Source organism: Mytilus galloprovincialis, chromosome 13, assembly GCF_965363235.1.
Source record: "Mytilus galloprovincialis chromosome 13, xbMytGall1.hap1.1, whole genome shotgun sequence".
In the NCBI taxonomy this organism is placed as follows: domain Eukaryota; kingdom Metazoa; phylum Mollusca; class Bivalvia; order Mytilida; family Mytilidae; genus Mytilus; species Mytilus galloprovincialis.
The window spans coordinates 18,647,555-18,667,266 of record NC_134850.1 but is presented as its reverse complement, the minus strand read 5'-3'; the positions used below and the strand labels follow the sequence as shown (position 1 = coordinate 18,667,266).

Sequence of the window (19,712 nt, the reverse complement as noted above, 5' to 3'; positions counted from 1 at the left end):
TAGCCGTGCAGACTAAATTTAAAAACCCGCTTTCACCTCATTAACATAAGAATACTTATTGACACAATCCAAATGATTGGTCCACGTAACCACGTGTACAACTACACATAACAAAAACCCACCAAAAAAAAATACCGTTCTTATATAACGTTCCTTTTAGACAACATTTTCCAGCTATACTCCGAAACGCGGGAAAATACATTTATCATTCTAGGGATAACAATTTTAGATTTTAGTGGATTTTGTGAATATAGGTTAACAACTAATCTAAATGTTCAATGATGTGCAACCTTTCTATTGAATTTCTGAAGACAAACCACTTAATTTAAATCTATGAAAATAAGAAAACTTCTCAAAATGCATAAAATTTATCCAATTATGACTATTCTTAGAATATATCCAGCAAAGTACTTACTTTTAATGTATTTCCAGATAAAAAGTTGTCATAGCAGTATTGTCTGTCATTTCCTCTTGCTTTAGATCTTTCCCATCCCTGAAGTAAAATTTTTAATATATTCTTTAGCTATCTTAAGAAACTATTTATTATCTAATTATTTCAACAAAAAACTTGGCTTATTTGCCTATGTAAAAATGAAAGGATGTGGTATGATTGAGACAGCTATACACTAGAGACCATATGACGTAGAATTTAGCAATTGTAGGTCAAGGTACACATCTTCTTTTTTTTATATTAAATAAGAAACCCATACCACATAGCAAGCTATAAAAGGTCTTGACATGACAATTTATGTAAAACAATTCAAAACAAAAAATATCAATTGTCACCTTTCTTGCTATTGATCATTGAAAGACAAATCTTATTCATGTATCATAGTTTACTGCAAGATATGATCACTGATTTACTCGTGAAAGAAGAATTTTTCATTAAAACAATTAGCTTTGTTCATATAAATCTCCTTTTTGAAACTTATTTATAGTCTAATCATATGTTTTTGTTGAAAATATATCTGTTCTATTTAATTCAACATTTTTTTGAATTCAATGCCTTGATTTTCTATGTAGGGAGTAATTGTTTAGAGAAAACTGAAATATAATTTGCATGGCAAACCTGGTACTGCTTTTCTATTTAAAATCTTACAAAAACAAAATAATTTAAATATCAATTCACAGATACCTGAAAAGCATTTATCAACATGATATGATCACTTTGACTGCCTTCAGAGAGTCTTACTCTTGTTCTATCAGCTTCTTTCTCTTTACCCTAAAACATATAAAAGACAATAGCATTGAAATAGTTTGTATTCTGCATGGCAAAGTTAAAAAAAAAAATAGATTATTACAGAAACACCATAGTCATATAGTTGCATAATCCTTGTTTAAAGCTGAAATTTTATGTAAATATGTGCTTGAAATGGCAATTTAAATTTTTTGTAGCAGTTTTATTCCAAACTTGTAGAGATAACCCTAAATTTGAATAATTGACACAGACATCAGAATTTGACCTTTCTAGACACCATATTGTTTAATCTTACATTTTACTGTGGTGTTTGTGGACTCGTTATCTTTTTTGTCTTTTAACTGTTTTCATAACTTCTCAACTTACGAATTTTATTGTCATTACGGTACCGTCTTTGTTTTATTTCCTTACAAAGAATTACAGTAAGAAGAGTAGAAATAAAACTAAAATTGAGAAAGGAAATGGGGAATGTGTCAAAGCGACAACAACCCGACCATAGAGCAGACAACAGCTAGTTTACTATAATATTACTATATGAGGATGTCCTTTATATATCTTATAACATCATAAATTTACCAGAGGAATATAGAATGCATCTTTAAAACTAAGACTGGCTGCTACAATACAGACAGGGTCTAAACACCCAAACATAGCACCAAACAGGATCATCTTCCCAGATTGAGGGTCCACTGGCATTCTGGCAAGGTGGTAGCCTAATGGTAGTAAGTTCTCATCTTCGTCCAAAGCTTGCTGAAATAATACAACTCAAATAAAATCTAGTTTTTGCTGTGTTTTATGAATTTTTCAGAATTTTCATTCATCTGGAAATTTCAAGAGCAAAAGGCAACACAACTAGTGAAGTATATGTACAAGTGGAGCTTTATAACCAAAAGGACATAGAATGCATGGGTTATACTTTTAATGGACAGTTTTGTCGGAGCAGTTTCAACCTCCGTTTTTGATAAAAGGCATAATTTGGGAACTAAGAATTAATCAAAATAAACAAAATAAATCATATCAAATATTAAAAAATATAAAATTATATAAATATATAAATATTTTAGACAAAATAAATTAAAACAAACTTTTAACCAATACACAACAGAACATTTGAGAGATGTGATTTGATATATTAATAATACTTTTTGTTATTTTGCATTCCGAGGGACCCACCATGAGGCCTTAATACACCTTTACCACTGAAATATATACTCACAAGATTCTGTAACATAGCAATAGATTTGTGAACAGCTTGTAAAGATGGTTTCTCCATAGCTTTGTTGATGAAAGGTTCTATTTTTCCTAATTTTAATAACTGAAATAGAAAACATCTGCCATAAAAAAAAGTTATAAATGTATTCAAAGTTTACCAAAAGTGTGTAGTGCTTGTCTTGCATCTCTGCCGTAATAAAATTATACAAATATATACAATGATCTTGGAATAACATCATAAACAGCAACAATTAATAACAGCTTTTTTCTCATTGTTGAAGACTGTATGGTGACCTATAGTTGTTAATTTCTGTATCAATTGGTCTCTTTGGGAGAGTTGTCTTATTGGCAATCATACCATATCTTCTTTTTTATATAAACACTATGACTTTCCTTTAAACTTTTTAATAATCACAGAATAGTATTTGTTTTGTTATGTTCCTGAAGAAAAATCAAATATGCAGTGTATGGGAATATTTACATATTTATAGACCATAGAGTGGCACCAAAAAATGCACCAGATTATAATGTTTGTTGTAACTATACATTGATGCCAAAGAAATACAAGGTTTCAGGTTTTTTTTTGCCATTGAAGTGTGTAAGATGTGCCCCATTCACATAAACCCTTCATTCTAGCACATACATATCTTTATCTGGTAAGATGTGCCCCATTCACATAAACCCTTCATTCTAGCACATACATACCTTTATCTGGTAAGATGTGCCCCATTCACATAAACCCTTCATTCTAGCACATACATACCTTTATCTGGTAAGATGTGCCCCATTCACATAAACCCTTCATTCTAGCACATACATACCTTTATCTGGTAAGATGTGCCCCACTCACATAAACCCTTCATTCTAGCACATACATACCTTTATCTGGTAAGATGTGCCCCATTCACATAAACCCTTCATTCTAGCACATACATACCTTTATCTGGTAAGATGTGCCCCATTCACATAAACCCTTCATTCTAGCACATACATACCTTTATCTGGTAAGATGTGCCCCATTCACATAAACCCTTCATTCTAGCACATACATACCTTTATCTGGTAAGATGTGCCCCATTCACATAAACCCTTCATTCTAGCACATACATACCTTTATCTGGTAAGATGTGCCCCATTCACATAAACCCTTCATTCTAGCACATACATACCTTTATCTGGTAAGATGTGCCCCATTCACATAAACCCTTCATTCTAGCACATACATACCTTTATCTGGTAAGATGTGCCCCATTCACATAAACCCTTCATTCTAGCACATACATACCTTTATCTGGTAAGATGTGCCCCATTCACATAAACCCTTCATTCTAGCACATACATACCTTTATCTGGTAAGATGTGACCCATTCACATAAACCCTTCATTCTAGCACATACATACCTTTATCTGGTAAGATGTGCCCATTCACATAAACCCTTCATTCTAGTACATACATACCTTTATCTGGTAAGATGTGCCCCATTCACATAAACCCTTCATTCCAGTACATACATACCTTTATCTGGTAAGATGTGCCCCATTCACATAAACCCTTCATTCTAGTACATACATACCTTTATCTGGTAAAATGTGCCCCATTCACATAAACCCTTCATTCTAGTACATACATACCTTTATCTGGTAAAATGTGCCCCATTCACATAAACCCTTCATTCTAGCACATACATACCTTTATCTGGTAAAATGTGCCCCATTCACATAAACCCTTCATTCCAGTACATACATACCTTTATCTGGTAAGATGTGCCCCATTCACATAAACCCTTCATTCTAGTACATACATACCTTTATCTGCTAAGATGTGCCCCATTCACATAAACCCTTCATTCCAGTACATACATACCTTTATCTGCAGGCAGAGTTCCTCTAATCTTGTCCTCAAAATTTCAGGTGGTATATAATCTCTTAATTCAGTCTCTTTTAAACTTGTAAACAGATGAAAACAATGGCCAGCTTGTACTCTTTAAAAATAGATTGACATATTTAGAAGAAATAAAAAATATATATATATAATCATTTTTCTCCTGTTTTTATTTGGCTTTTTTTAAAAAATCTTATCAAAGAAAGCTGAAATAGAAAGAGAACTGATTCATGTTCATCTGAAAGACTTCTAAGATGTGTTTTCCTTTAAATATGTTTTGTCATCCTTCATAAAGAATGCAATATTACAGCGGATTCCATTGAGTGTGTAGCCAAAGGTAATATCTTTGGTTAGCTTGCTTGTTAGCTGAACCGTGAAGGTCATTGTTAGGTTAGGTAAACTACCCTCCTTTAAGAATAGAATAGTCCGACAGAAAACCAACCCATCTGTCTGTTGGACTATGCTACTTCGAAAGGAGGGTAGTATACCTGACCTAGTAATGACTTCACGGTTCAGCTAACAAGCAAGCTAACCAAAGATATTACCTTTGGCTACACACTCAGTAGAATCTGCTGTAATGGTTGTCTTTGGTTTTCTTTCTGTATTATTTTTCTTTTATTATCATAATATATATAAGCATTAATATAAAGACTGTTGGTTTTCAAGTTCAGAATATTTTTTTTAGTCATGCCAAGTCCATTTAAAGCTTACTATACAGTATTGGTTTTGCTCATTGTGGAAGGTTCAATGTTGACCTAAATCTGTTTTAATAACCTCTTTCTTTTCTCCTTGTTAGAAAGTTGTTTTATAGGCAATTAAAAAACATCTTCTAATGTTTATATTTTTTCCAAAATCTATATAATTAAACTTATTCAACATAGATATGTGAAAATCAGAATTAAAACTATCTGGTTTGCTAATATATATAACTAACTACTGTATTATTCTTGTTACAGTAAAATGGATGTTTAAATGTTCAGAATTGAATTTCTTATTGCTCTAATACTGCAGCCTATATTTTTTTTTTCTTTGACCAGGATATGTGGGTTTTTTTTCTTTCATTTTGTATAACATTTGCAATAAATTCAATCATTTCAAATAATCCTTATTTGTTATTCTTTAGAAAATGACATTTTTTATATAAAAAATGAGACGATTTTCTTCCTGAATATTGATAGACAGTCTTGCACACAGAAATAACTTACCTTCCAGCCCTACCACGTCTTTGTCTGGCGTTTGCCCTTGACACCCATTCAGCCTCTAATGTTGTCATATTCTGTTCTGGATGGAAGTCTTTCACCTTAATTTTACCACAGTCAATAACAAACACGACATCATCTATTGTTATACTACAACAGAAAAACATTAACTACTGTTAATATGAAAATCAAAAGGGATTATTTCCCCACTTGATTACACCTTATGTAAGAATCTTGTGTTTTGATTGCTTGATAACCAGTGTATTTTTCACCAATTGACTTATCAAATGAATATCGTTCATTTTTTAATGCCGCAGGGGTATATGCAAAAAGGATATGTATTTTTTACCCTCTCTACCGTGGTATTTGCCAAAAAATACTCTATCTGACTGGACGATTGTAACGTCCGGATCATCAATGCGTTTTTGAACGTTAACATTCGGTGTAATTAAACAGATATAGCATGTTCTTGAGGGCTATTTGGGAAAAATACCAGTCTTGAGAATGAATTTCCCTCGCCTTATGGCTCGCAAAATTTAACATTCTCCTCGACTGGTATTTTTTGCAAATACCCCTCCTTAACATGATATATCTGTTAAAAATTCATTAATCACATGCTCAAATATCATAATTGGAATTCGTGTTGCCGAAATATTAATACTGACAGAAATAAAACAATCTATATATGATTTTTTTCCCCAGACTATTCCATTAAAATTATTATGGAAGGAGGAAAGAACTTACATATTCCCTTACAAACAACATGCTGTCTATGAGAAATTTTAAATACATTAAATGGATATAACACCTTAAATGACCAATGGCCCATTTCACTAAAAAGAAATTCCTGGAAATTCCTACCCACCCATATCCTTTTAAATGGAATAGTCCTTACCTGGTTTCAGCAATATTTGTTGCTATGACAATTTTCCTCACACCAGGTGGGGGTCTGTTGAAGACTTCTTTTTGGTTAATGGTAGGCATCAAAGAGTGTAATGGAATAATCTTGAATTTACCTACAAAAAAATTCAAAATAAATGAGGATCTCAAAATGTCAGGGGGGCAATTAGAAAATGTATTAAACAGACTAACTGACTGCTCATTTTTGATGGCCCTACTGTGGCCTGTGTCGTTACATCCATGTCCTCAAGTTCTTGGTGGATAGCTGTCTCACTTGCAATCCACTTGTTTTACTTTTCATATTGTTATTCAAAAGTATTTAAATCAACAGTGCTAGGGATGGAAATATATGACCTCATATACTCAATGTAGAGCACGCTTTAACCAAGATGGAAGCTTTGAAAATAAAATTTTCCGATTAAGAAGGCTATAGTATTCCAAATATCAATATTCCGATATAAGTACTTTTTCATCATCATACTTAATAAAAAAAATTGTTCTTAAGTCAACTCAATAATCACTGAAAAATTGGACTCATAATGATGAATGATTGAATCTAGATATAAAAATATCAATGCAAAACATGTCCATTAAGGTGGTACCCAACACCTTCACTAAAATTAATTTGGCTCGTTTAATTTTCACAAAATTTTGGCAAAGTATTTACTTTGACCCTTTGACAAAAATATAAAAAAAATCAAAAAATTTGAACCAACCAATTTATCAGAAATATTACACTGGTTATATATCAGTTTGACAAACACTAATTTTGATTATTGAGAAGCTTAATATTCCCTTAACAACCCAACGTAATTAAAATGTTTAGCTGATTTTACAGAGTTATCTCCCTGTAATGTTAGGTACCACCTTAAGTCAACTCAATAATCACTGAAAAATTGGACTCATAATGATGATAATGATGATGTTGATGATGTATGCTTGAATCTAGATATAAAAATATTAATGCAAAACATGTCCATTGAAAGATCAATGTTGCATAAAAAAACTTTTAAATAAAAATTGATTACTTCCTTATCAATGGAACTCAGGTGGATAGTTGTTTTTATTAGCAATCATACCACATTTCATCCTCTTATTTTCATAGTACTAATCTATGAAATTGAGAATGGAAATGGGGAATGTGCCAAAGAGACAACAACCCGACCATAGAAAAAAACCAACAGCAGAAGGTCACCAACAGGTCTTCAATGTAGCGAGAAATTCCCGCACCCGGAGGCGTCCTTCAGCTGGCCCCTAAACAAATATATACTAGTTCAGTGATAATGAACGCCATACTAATTTCCAAATTGTACACAAGAAACTAAATTAAAATAATACAAGACTAACAAAGGCCAGAGGCTCCTGACTTGGGACAGGCGCAAAAATGCGGCAGGGTATAACATACATGTATATAGAATTTGAATAGTATGAACTTTTAGTAACAAGGGTATGAGGAAAAGGTGTTGCCACATATTTTTTCTATTTTTAGATACATTATCTGCCTATGCAATCCTTACCTGATGTAAACATTCTATCATTATTCAATAACTTATGTAATTTACTGATCTGTTCCCAACCAGGAACAAACACCAATATGGCTCCCTCCTGCAAATAAACAAATTATTATATGCAACTGTTATAATTACTAATTTTCTGCAGTCTGTAACTGTTATTGGAGGTACATCATTATTTGTGGGATACCAATTTCAAGGATTTCAGTAGTATATGTTCACAACGAAGTATATATATAAGCTTGTACACAGACTTCGTCAAATTTACCAAACCAAATATCCATGAAAATAAATGAATCCCCAGTAAATAGGTTCTATAAGCAGGATCTGCCTACCCTTATGGAGCACATGGAGATGTTATTTAGTCTTTAGTTTGTAGTAATATGTACACTTGTCTTATCATTGATTTTCATTTTTTGCCATGGTTTTTCTTCGACTTATAAACTTTTATTAGCTTTTTTATATCTCCTTCCTTTTTTTTTCGACTTATATGGAAATATAAATTATAGAATGCACTTTAAACCAAAATATAAACCAATAACCCTCTTTAAATTGTACAGGAATTTTATTAAACAAACTGTGATTAACACTATTTCAACAAAAATCTTGATTAGAATCTTATGTTTAAATAAAATATTAATTTTCCTAGCCTTTAAATTCTATGAATTTGTAAATTTGTAAATTCGTACCTCCAACTTATAAACAATATGTCTAATCAGACTGTGAATCAGGTCCAGGTCTATAAGTTCCAAATCCATATCCTTCAGGGACTGAATTGTTTGTCTGGAGTACCTACAACAGAACATTGTACAGATAAGAAGGTCTGTTAGTGTTTGGGCCATTGGTCTTGTTGTATTTTATCGCACCGCGGATAAAATATCACGTTGTGATTGGTTTAGTGCCGTCAAGTGGTGACCCCCTATGAGACCGTAGGGTGTTTGCTTTTTAGTTCAAACCATGTTTGCAATTTTGTTTTGCATAATATATTAGATATTTTTGATCAAACAGTTTGCTTAACAGGTACTAAAAGCCATTTCAAATAATACTCCAAGTTTGATACTAATTATTTTAATATTAAATAAATGGAGAATATTATATACATTGACATGGGACACAGATCATACCCCTAATTGCATATAAAGTTATAAAGTGGCTTAACACAGAAAGTGTTCAAGTGGCTACCCAAATTCTAACTTGATCTGTGTTTTGTTGTAATAAGCAGTGTGTATAAGTTTCATAACATTTGTTGGCAGAAAGATTAAGTTAGAGAAAACCAATTTTGGGACATTGGTATGGATAAAAGGACATACAAGGGTAACACTAAATGGTCCCTTCCGGTGATGACAGGGGTATAAAAGTTAAAGTTTGAATTTATAACATTGTACACATCCAATTAAATGGATAGTAATTTACTTTTAAATCAAGACTTGATGTGAGACATAAAAAGACCCAGCCATGAAAAGAATAAAGAATATTTTAATCTATAACTATTTAAAAATTCAAGAAAACATTTCAATTACCCTTCAAGATTTCTGCACCAGGCATCCATGTTCCACTGATTTAAATCTGCTTCTTCCCTGTCCTGTTTAAATTTTGGTCCATGACGAACTTTTTTCTTTTTAGCTGGAGGTGGAACATACCTAAAAATACAAAAAGTTTTCTCAATTGAATTGTTTCATATTTTTCATGTCTGGGCCTTTTATAGCTGACTATATAGTATGGCTTTTCTTATTGTTTAAGGCCAAACCATTGCCTATAATTGTTTACATCCACATCACTTGAACTTTGGTGGATAAATGTCTCATTTGTAATCACCACCTCTCCTTATTTCAATATTTAAGATTGGATATAACCTTGGGTTCATTTTTTTTGTGGGTTTCTAATTTCAATTGATTTCCTTGTTTTAAATAGGTGACCATGAATTTTGAAATTACTTCATTGAAGTTAAAGTTCCTATAGACATGTATGCAGAATTTGTCAAACAGATGAAGTATCCATGAAAATAAAATTTTCTTAAGTCCACGAAAATTGATATCCAAAAATCTACATTATTTAGCTGTTCTTTAATTTATCTATATGTTTTGCAAATTTAAACCACTAATTGATATTTATTAGTATGCGTAAATTCATAAACGAGAAAGTATGCTTGTTTCCTCATCAAGTAAGTGAAAGTTTCGCTTTAAACAACTGTAATTTTGTAAGACTTATGTTCCACATAAAATTTCTTATCACTCTATATATAAGCTCCATCCATCAAAATTTATGACCATCATACAGTCAGTCAACTCCCAATCTTATCTATTACAAATGTTTTTAGGAAAAACAATGTAAAAGGTGATATTTTCTTATAAAAATCACTGTTTATGCATTTGGAAATAGAAAAATAAAAAAATCTTATGGAAAAGTGAATTTATTTATCTCATTTTGTTCGGACCAAATTCAATAGGTAAAACAAATAAGGCCACAATTAAAAATATTTTGGTTTGCCCAAACCCTACCCAAGGTTGAGACAGTGGGTAGGTAGGTAGGCATTTTTTTTTTAAAGAAATTGAAATATCGGATGTTTATAAGTCTTCATGCCTCTGATTAAAAAAACTTCTTCAAATCAGGACAATAAAAGAATTTGAGTAGGCAGCTTTTTTCTGGGTAGGTAGGGTTTGGGCAAACAAACCTATTCTTTTTTATGGCCTAACTATTTCAATTTTTCAGCTTCAACACTTTTTACAGGGGCTTGTTTTCAACAAAACCATATCTTACTTTGTCATCTCTAAGACATCTTCCAATCTGTACTCTGTAACTGGGAAGGTAAAACCTGGGATATTCAACTTGGGGCAATTATCTGGAAAAGAATGAGAAATTTGCTAGGATTATATAGCAATTAAAAAAACCAAATCAAATATTTAGATGATCAAAGTAAAATTTCTTTTTTTCTTCTTGTAACTTTGTCATTTACTTTGATAACAACTTGTGTCATGATCACATACAGTTATTAGTATTGTTCATTTATATCACTGACACTTGATCATTTATAAAATTGCCTTGTGGATTGTTACTCCATGTGATTACCTTCAAGCAATAAGACAGGCTTTTGGTAACTACATAAATATTAATGTTCATAATGGGCATACAATACAGAATTTTCCTATTTTTTTTTTATACAAAATCAACTTTGATTTTCACTATAGAAATATGCAAAGTAATATAATCATACATGACTTTCTTCTCAAAGATATTTTGGTTTGATTTTGGCATGTTTGAGGTTTAATATTTCTAAATAATTTGCAAAATTTCAAAAAGAAAAGTAACTTTTTTTCAACTGCTTCTTTTCTAAAGTGTTCTCTATATATACTTTGTAGACTTTACACAAAGTTATCAATTGAAGGTGAAGAAAGATAAAATTGTATAGTTCAGAAAGGCGTAGATAACTTTTCTTATACCAATCAACTCAATGCAAACAAAATTCTACTGATTTTGTTCCGGCCAATTTGACATAAAATTGTTAAGCAGAACACAATTGTTTAAAAAAATCAAACAAAAAACAGGGGTTATTAAATGTGCTTATTTTTGTTGTTGTTAGGACTAAAAGTAGAAAACCCCATTTCCAAGAAATACACAACATTTTTTGGCTGATTCCAACACTTTTAGTGTATATCTTGAGACCACCTGATGTAGGTTAATCCAAAAATATCTAGTGCACAACTGAAATAGGTGTACAAACATGTGCATTGTACTACATGTAGTATATTTATGTTTGAACTGTTTCTTTGACATATCATTGGAAATTTCTAGTCATGCATACACAAATCTTTTAAAAAAAATTTGAGACATACATGTAATATACTACTATAACATACTAAAATACTTTGAAAATTGCTCTGCATTTAATGTTGCACTCATCAATATAATTTTCAAATCTGGTCGCTTTGGTAACAAATCTTTCAGAATAATCATCAGGAAGTCTGACAACAAATCTCTCTCATGAATCTCATCAATTATAATGTGACTGGCCCTGATCAAGGATCTGAAAAATAAACAAAACATCCTGTCATATGACTCAATAGATTATTCAAATGAGCTTCTTATGTCTTCTTAGCTCATGTTGCTTTCTTACCAACAATGACATTTCAGTTAAGTCTTGTTTTTCTTTTTCTGATAATTCTTATGTGATTTTCAGATCTACCAACACTTGAATGAGATTGGTCAATTAGAATTTTATTCCTTAGTTTACACTTCAATAGATCATGTTGCTGCAGCTATTTCCATCATCCAATTAAATACTGTACATGTCAATTTCAATGTGGTATATCAATGTGCTATACAGGAAAGGTGAAAGAATAAAAATGATAAAAAAACAATTGCTTAGGTTGAGAATTATAAAAGATTATACAATTTTTTTATAGAGGTTATTCAAGTGTAAACTGGGCCAATGCTGTCACAAACTTTAACTTTTAAGAATATTTTTTGTTATTTAAAATTGTTTTCCATCTCATGTAAAGATTTAAAAACAATACTTACGGGTCTGATTCTAGGTATTTGATTAAAATACCAGTTGTACAAAACAGTATAGAGCCTTTACTTCTTGGGGTTTCTCTAAAATATAAAGAAAATTATATAAGCAAACCTGAAAAATAATCAATTGAATATGAAATATATTAAAACTTTTTCCCTTTGATATCATTATATAATAGTAGATGGAGCATACACATTTCTCCTCTAAGAAAACAAAACCTATTCAAAAATAAACCTACTTAGTTTCATATTTCTGTTATTTAAACCACAGGAAAAACATAGAAATAATATGCACTCAATATAATACACAGATGCTAGTATAGGTGACAACAACAAATGGACTCCTTAGGAGCTTCAATTTTACAATTCAACAAAAATTGTGATTTACCAAAAATATATTTTGGAATGACATTAATCTTTCATTGCACAATCTTTTTAAAATGGAGCAAGAAGTAATTGGGTGGTAAACATTTTAATCTAAGAATAGAAAATATATACATAAGAATTACCTTTCTAATCTTATAGAATATCCTACAGAGTTACCCTTCCCACAAGCCTCAGCTCTCTCGTCAGCTACTCTCTGTGCTACCTGAAAGAGAAAATAAATAAGAATAAGTTGGAAGTAAAAATTGGTAACGGTATTCAAGCTAGTTTTCTGGGTTTTCTGATATTTTTTGGTAACTTGTAATATCTATATATTAATGCATGAACTACTACATCAGGAACTAATTTCTTTTTCGAAGTAGAGTTCCTTCTCATTTTAAGCATTGGACATTGGTGGCCAAGGGGTCTAACTAGTCAAACTAATGTATCACTAGTCTTTCAACTTTGAGGTTTATAAAGTCAAATATTGTACGAGACATGTGAACTTGAAACCAATCTTAATTGACTAGGATTGTCAGTTTTCTTACAGATGGTCATGGTTCTCTTCAGGCACTCCAGCTGCCTCCACAAGTAAAACCTGACCAACGAAATAGCACAATAGTGTTGTAAGCGGCTTTAAACACCTATAAATCAATTGTGTTGCTAAATTATTAGTTTTCTTTCAGGTTTGACCCATTTTAGTAACCTTTAACTCTGCAACTTACCGACACAGCACTAATTCTTCTTGGTTGTGTACAAATAATGTGACATTTTGACCCCTGACCTTTCTGAATACAGTCATCTAAAAGAAACTGTGGAACCTACAAAACACACCATTTTATATAAACATCATGATTGCTATTATAATTCTGTAATTACATTATTGTGTTTAATTACAGTAGTAAAATAAGTGTGTCCTACATTGTAATAAATGTATATTAATAAGTTTTGATACACCTTATCGCTATTTGGAAATCTGTCCTAATTGACCCAAGAATCTGTCCCGCTTGAACTTTTGACATCATTCAGCAATCACTTTACTTTTTTGGCGTCAGATATTTTCTGTTATGACGTAAAAAAAATTACAGGAACTTTTGTGATGTCCAGTAATGGTGGACAAATAGCCATCATGACTAGTTGTGTTGCCAATTCATCTGAATTTTTAAGGACAAAATTACCTGTGTAGTTTTACCACATCCTGTTTCTCCACTGATCACAGTTACTTGACTAGAATTCACCACAGACACAACCTCCTACAATAAAATATATGTCAACTGAAAATCTTTGTTGACAGAATTTAATTTTGTATCATATGGTACCCTTTAACACTATTCTAGTAGACACCTTACAATAGAACTATACCAAACAAAATTAAATGGTTTTTGAAAACATATTTTTAGGCTCCACTTTTTTATGGTTTATCTTATGGTTATTTTTATAATTTGCATTTCTTAAAATATTTAAGCAAACTAACAATTTAGTATTTCCTTTGGTTTATTACATGTATTAGTCAGCTTGCTTCTAAACCCAAAATTCTCAAAACAATAACCTATAAATAAATCATATTTTTTATATGAGCTAGTTCAATAATTTTGAAAATGTCACAGATTACCTGATAATTCAACAAACAATAGTTTCAAAAACTTACAAAACTCTACTGAATTTGATGGCAATTTTTATTTGACCCTACCATGCATAAATTTTTAATTGGATATTTCTTTAAATATTCAAGGAAGCTCTCTTAAATAACCAGCACCTATTAAATTTAAAAAGAAATGCTTTCCTACCCCCACCCCCTCCCCCCCTATTGCAGAAAACTATTTCAAAAATTGAGCTGAAAAAAGTACTTTTAAATCTGACAGAAATTTCTGCAAACATTATTATTGCATAGGATGGATTATAAATGCTGATTTGAGGAAATGTTTCATACAAACAATAATAATGCTATCAAAATTTTTAATGCTAATTTCTATTTTTTGGAACCTAACTTATCTTTTTCTCAAAAATAAAAAAACAAGGCAAATATTTCTGAATATATATGATATATACATAAAAAAAGTAAAATCACAGAAATACTGAACTTAGAGGAAAATCAATTAGGAAAGTCCATAATCACATGGCAAAATCAAATAACAAAACGCATCAAAAACGAATGGACAAGAACTGTCATATTCCTGACTTGGTACAGGCATTTTCAAATGTAGAAAATGGTGGATTAAACCTGGTTTTATAGCGCTAACCCTCTCACTTTGATGACAGTCTCATCAATTTCCGTTATATTTACATTGATGCGTGAACTAAACAGACACAATAAATAAAATAGTCAGAATATGGGTACATCAGTCATCATTGTATAACAATTTTAAAAGGAACAATTTAACAGAACACAAAAACAATTTTACAAGCTTAATGTTTTTTGGCATTAATATCACACTACTCTTACAAATCTAACATTAAACAAGAGTGCACACACTGAAATGTCTCGCCTTCTAAACTAATCATTGATATTATGTTGATAGTCCTAAATATAAAGCTTTATTACAACTGTCACATAAACTTAACATAAACCAAGAAAACTAAAAATTGACCTTTGAACCATGAAAATGAGGTCAAGGTCAGATGGACCATGCCAGGCAGACATGTACAGCTAACAATTCTTCCATACAACAAATATAGTTGACCTATTGCTTATAGTTTAAGAAAAACAGACTAAAACACAAAAACTTAACACAGAGCAATGAACCGTGAAAATGAGGTCAAGGTCAAATAAAACCTGCACGACTGACAAATTGTTCATAAAATAATTCCATACACCAATTAATGTTGACATATTGCATATATAGTATTAGAAAAAAAGACCAAAACTCAAAAACCTAACTTTGACCACTGAACCATGAAAATGAGGTCAAGGTCAGATGACACCTGCCAGCTAGACATGTACACCTTACAATCATTCCATACATTAAATATAGTAGACCTATTGCATACAGTACAAGAAAAACAAACCAAAACACAAAAACTTAACTATAACCACTGAACCATGAAAATGAGGTCAAGGTCAGATGAAACCTGCCAGTTGGACATGTACACCTCACAGTCCTTCCATACACCGAATATATTACACCTATTGTTTATGGTATCTGAGATATGGACTCGACCACCAAAACTTAACCTTATTCACTGATCCATGAAATGAGGTCAAGGTCAAGTGAAAACTGTCTGACGGACATGAGGACCTTGTAAGGTACGCATATACAAAATATAGTTATCGTATTACTTATAATAAGAGAGAATTTAACATTACAAAAAATCTTAACTTTTTTTTCAAGTAGTCACTGAACCATGAAAATGAGGTCAAGGACATTGGACATGTGACTGACGGAAACTTAGTAACATGAGGCATCCACATACAAAGTATGAAGCATCCAAGTCTTCCACCTTCTAAAATATAAAGCTTTTAAAAAGTGAGCTAACACCGCCGCCGCCGCCGGATCACTATCCCTATGTCAAGCTTTCTGCGACTCGACAATAAACTCATCATAGATACCAGGATCAGAATTTTATATTAATGCCAGACGCATCAGTGACGCTCAATTCAAAAAATGTTTAAAAGGCCAAATAAAGCACAAAGTTGAAGAGCATTGAGGACCAAAAATTCCTAAAAGTTTTGCCAAATACAGCTAAGGTTATCTATTCCTGAGGTAGAAAAGCCTTAGTTTTTCAAAAATTCAAAGTTTTGTTAGCAGTTAATTTATAATTATGAACATATCAATGATAACTCAAGTAAACACAGAAGTGCTGACTACTGGGCTGGTGATACCCTCGGGGAAATAAATCTCCACCAGCAGTGGCATCAACCCAGTGGTTGCAAATAAACTCATCATAGTTTATACTGACCTCCCTCATATTATAAGAAGGTAATTTCTTTCTGAATTCCATCATTCTTAAATACCGAGAGTTTTTACTCTTGTCGTTTAATTCTTTTATCATTTTCTGATCATCTAAAGATATTTCATCTTCTTCACTTGTGTCCATTTCTACAAAATGCAAAAAATAAAGAGTCTCAGTTAGTATTTGAAAATATTTAAGCAATTTACCTATTTTATTCAAATTAATTATATTCTATATTCATTAAAAACATATAGATATAGACATTTTTCCACTATTTAATTTCCAGTTATGAAGATTTCTGAAAATTATTTTATCTAATCATACATATGTGAGGCTCCATGTTGAAGGGTGTATTTTGACCTATAAATGTTTACTTTTTACACATTGTGACTTGGATGGAGAGTTGTCTCCTTGTCACTCATACCACATCTTCTTATATCTATATATGACGCAACTGTTCAACTCTTCAGATTTAGATTGAGTGCTGGCTTATGTGTTTAACCCTGCTACATTCTGTATGTGTATTTCCCAATTTAGAAGTCTAATTCAGTGGTTGTTTTTAACACTGTCTATCATATTTGTTTTTCATTTTGTGTTTTGTACATAAATCAGGCCCGTAGCCAGGAATTTCCAAGGGGGGTTTGTTGGACGCATGAACTCGACTTTAACAGTCACAATTTGAACAAAACGTTGACTTTAACAGTGCTTATTTGATTTCAAGGGGGGGTTCGTCCGAACCCCCCTGGCTACGGGTATGTAAATCAGCACATTGGTTCTTTTATTTGAATTGTTTCACATTTTGTCATAAATAAAGTATGGAATTTGTTAATTTTTGGTTGATAATTTTCTCATTTGACAATCATATTTTATCTTCTTTTTTTCATATTGTGTTGGTATTGAAACTGATTTTAAGAACGTAAAAAAAAAGTATAATGTGAAAGATAATTCAATCTTTGTGATATTTAAATTATATGTAAAATGACTTAGGACTTTCCTTAACCCTATGTTAAAGTGCCGATTGAATGGAAGGAATATTTTTCATTTTTCTTTACAAGTTCACCTTACCCTTTATATGTTAACCTTACCCTCATCCCATTCCTCTAATATCAAATCCTGTTCTTGTTGTGTTAACTTAAACATCTGATCTAAGTCAGGAACCTCCGTCACTTCATCTGAAAGAAAACAAATGATATGCTTCACATCTAAGGATCTCACATTAATCTGCATTATAACTGTCCCAAAGTCAAGAATTGCTAAATATTAGGTAAATTCATTTTCAATATTGATCAATTGATTGAAGCATGTTTTGTCGAAAGCGAAGAAGCATTAAATTATCTAATTCTTATAGCTACAACCATGAAATTTAAAGATATATCAAGCTTTTCGTATGTTTTTCAATGTTTTCTATTAAAATTGTCAATGATAGCATGTGTAGTCATAGCTGATATATTTCATACAAAAATTGTTGTCAGCCAATCATGTTACAGATTTTAATGAAACATACATGCAACTATTGTGAAACATACATTCCTGAGTTAAATAAAGTTTATCTGATACTTTTCCTATTGTCAATATTACCTTCCTGAGTTACATCATCTGTTTTATCACTGTATGATGAAGAGGTAGCTTCATTTCTGTGTCTGTCGGGTCTCTTACTGTTTCATATATAAAACATTTAAACTTTTAAGAATATATGTGAAATCCATGCAAATGATGAAGATCAAAGTAATTATGGTTCAACGTAGATCTTTTACAATGAGAAAAACCCACACTGTACAGTCAGATTTTTAAAAGTTTCTACCAAAAAAAAAAATTTCATGACTGACCTACATGATTTTACACTAGTCATTTTTGGGCTCTTTAGAGCTTGCTGTTCAGTGTGAGCTAAGGCTTCATGCTGAATGCCATACTGAGGCCTATAATTGTCAACTTTTTATACATTGTGGCTTGGATTAAGAGGTGTCTCATTGACATTTAAACCACATCTTCTTATTCATAATCAAGCAAATGAAAGGAAAACAAATTAAAAATACAATATATATAAAAAAAAATATGAAAAAAGTACAACATTTTTATTAATATAATACTAATTGAAACAAGTGAAACTGCAAGCTACTGTTCACTGTTGATACCCCTGCCGCAAGGGGATAATTATGTAAGTGTTTGTTAAACAGGAAGTTGTTGAGTGGTGAATCTGAAAACACATCAAACGGTAAAGCTGACTTGTATAAACACTGAAACCAAATTTCGGAAACCCTTGTATTGTAGTTCCTGAGAAAAATGTGACGAAAATCTTCAACTTTGCTATCAGGTGTAATATGATAAAGTGTTTGGTTAACAGGAAGTTGTTGAGTGATGAATCTGAAAACGCATCACACAGTATAGCTGATATATATAAACTCTGAAACCAAATTTCAGAAATCCTGGTATTGTACAATGTAGTTCCTGAGAAAAATGTGACGAAATTTTTCAACTTGGCTATCAGGTGTAAAATGATGCAAGTGTTTGGTTAACAGGAAGTTGTTAAGTGATGAATCTGAAAATGTAACACACAGTATAGCTGACTTGTATAAACCCTGAAACCAAATTTCAGAAACCCTTGTATTGTAGTTCCTAAGAAAAATGGGACAAAAAATTTTCAACTTGGCTATCAGGTGTAAAATAATACAAGTGTTCAGTAAACAGGAAGTTGTTGAGTGATGAATCTGAAAACGCATCACACAGTATAGCTGACAAATATAAACCCTGAAATTAAATTTCAGAAATCCTTGTATTGTAGTTCTGGAGAAAAATGTGACGAAAAATAATCATGGGATAGATGGATGGACAGACAGAGGTAAAACAAACAGTAAACCCCCCTTTTTTCAAAGCGGGAGTATAATTAAAGTACAAGCACATTAATATGGCAATAACTCATCATCTAACCAGTGAATTTCCTACCTTCCCATATCAATTCTAATGGAAAATTTTACAACAATTAAATGAAATAGTCAAACTCAACATTAAAAAATAATGTGATATTACTCCTCAGTTTTATATGAACATTA

The 19,712-nt window shown here is 31.6% G+C and overlaps 1 protein-coding gene across 1 annotated transcript in view; it reads right to left on the bottom strand.

The window, feature by feature from the left end:
- The window catches only part of LOC143056336 (ATP-dependent DNA/RNA helicase DHX36-like), a 46,376-nt gene that overhangs the window by 12,173 nt on the left and 14,491 nt on the right, over positions 1 to 19,712 (bottom strand). The window contains exons 5-23 of the mRNA XM_076229424.1: positions 18,244 to 18,320; positions 17,751 to 17,837; positions 16,672 to 16,811; positions 13,953 to 14,027; positions 13,500 to 13,595; positions 12,921 to 13,000; positions 12,418 to 12,492; positions 11,757 to 11,923; positions 10,660 to 10,741; positions 9,423 to 9,542; positions 8,592 to 8,694; positions 7,909 to 7,996; positions 6,387 to 6,507; positions 5,498 to 5,641; positions 4,275 to 4,392; positions 2,415 to 2,513; positions 1,775 to 1,948; positions 1,136 to 1,222; positions 416 to 493 (exon numbers count right to left, since the gene is read on the bottom strand). Coding sequence (XP_076085539.1) covers positions 416 to 493; positions 1,136 to 1,222; positions 1,775 to 1,948; positions 2,415 to 2,513; positions 4,275 to 4,392; positions 5,498 to 5,641; positions 6,387 to 6,507; positions 7,909 to 7,996; positions 8,592 to 8,694; positions 9,423 to 9,542; positions 10,660 to 10,741; positions 11,757 to 11,923; positions 12,418 to 12,492; positions 12,921 to 13,000; positions 13,500 to 13,595; positions 13,953 to 14,027; positions 16,672 to 16,811; positions 17,751 to 17,837; positions 18,244 to 18,320 — 2,011 coding nt within the window. The remainder of the gene's footprint in view (positions 1 to 415; positions 494 to 1,135; positions 1,223 to 1,774; positions 1,949 to 2,414; positions 2,514 to 4,274; positions 4,393 to 5,497; positions 5,642 to 6,386; positions 6,508 to 7,908; positions 7,997 to 8,591; positions 8,695 to 9,422; positions 9,543 to 10,659; positions 10,742 to 11,756; positions 11,924 to 12,417; positions 12,493 to 12,920; positions 13,001 to 13,499; positions 13,596 to 13,952; positions 14,028 to 16,671; positions 16,812 to 17,750; positions 17,838 to 18,243; positions 18,321 to 19,712) is intronic.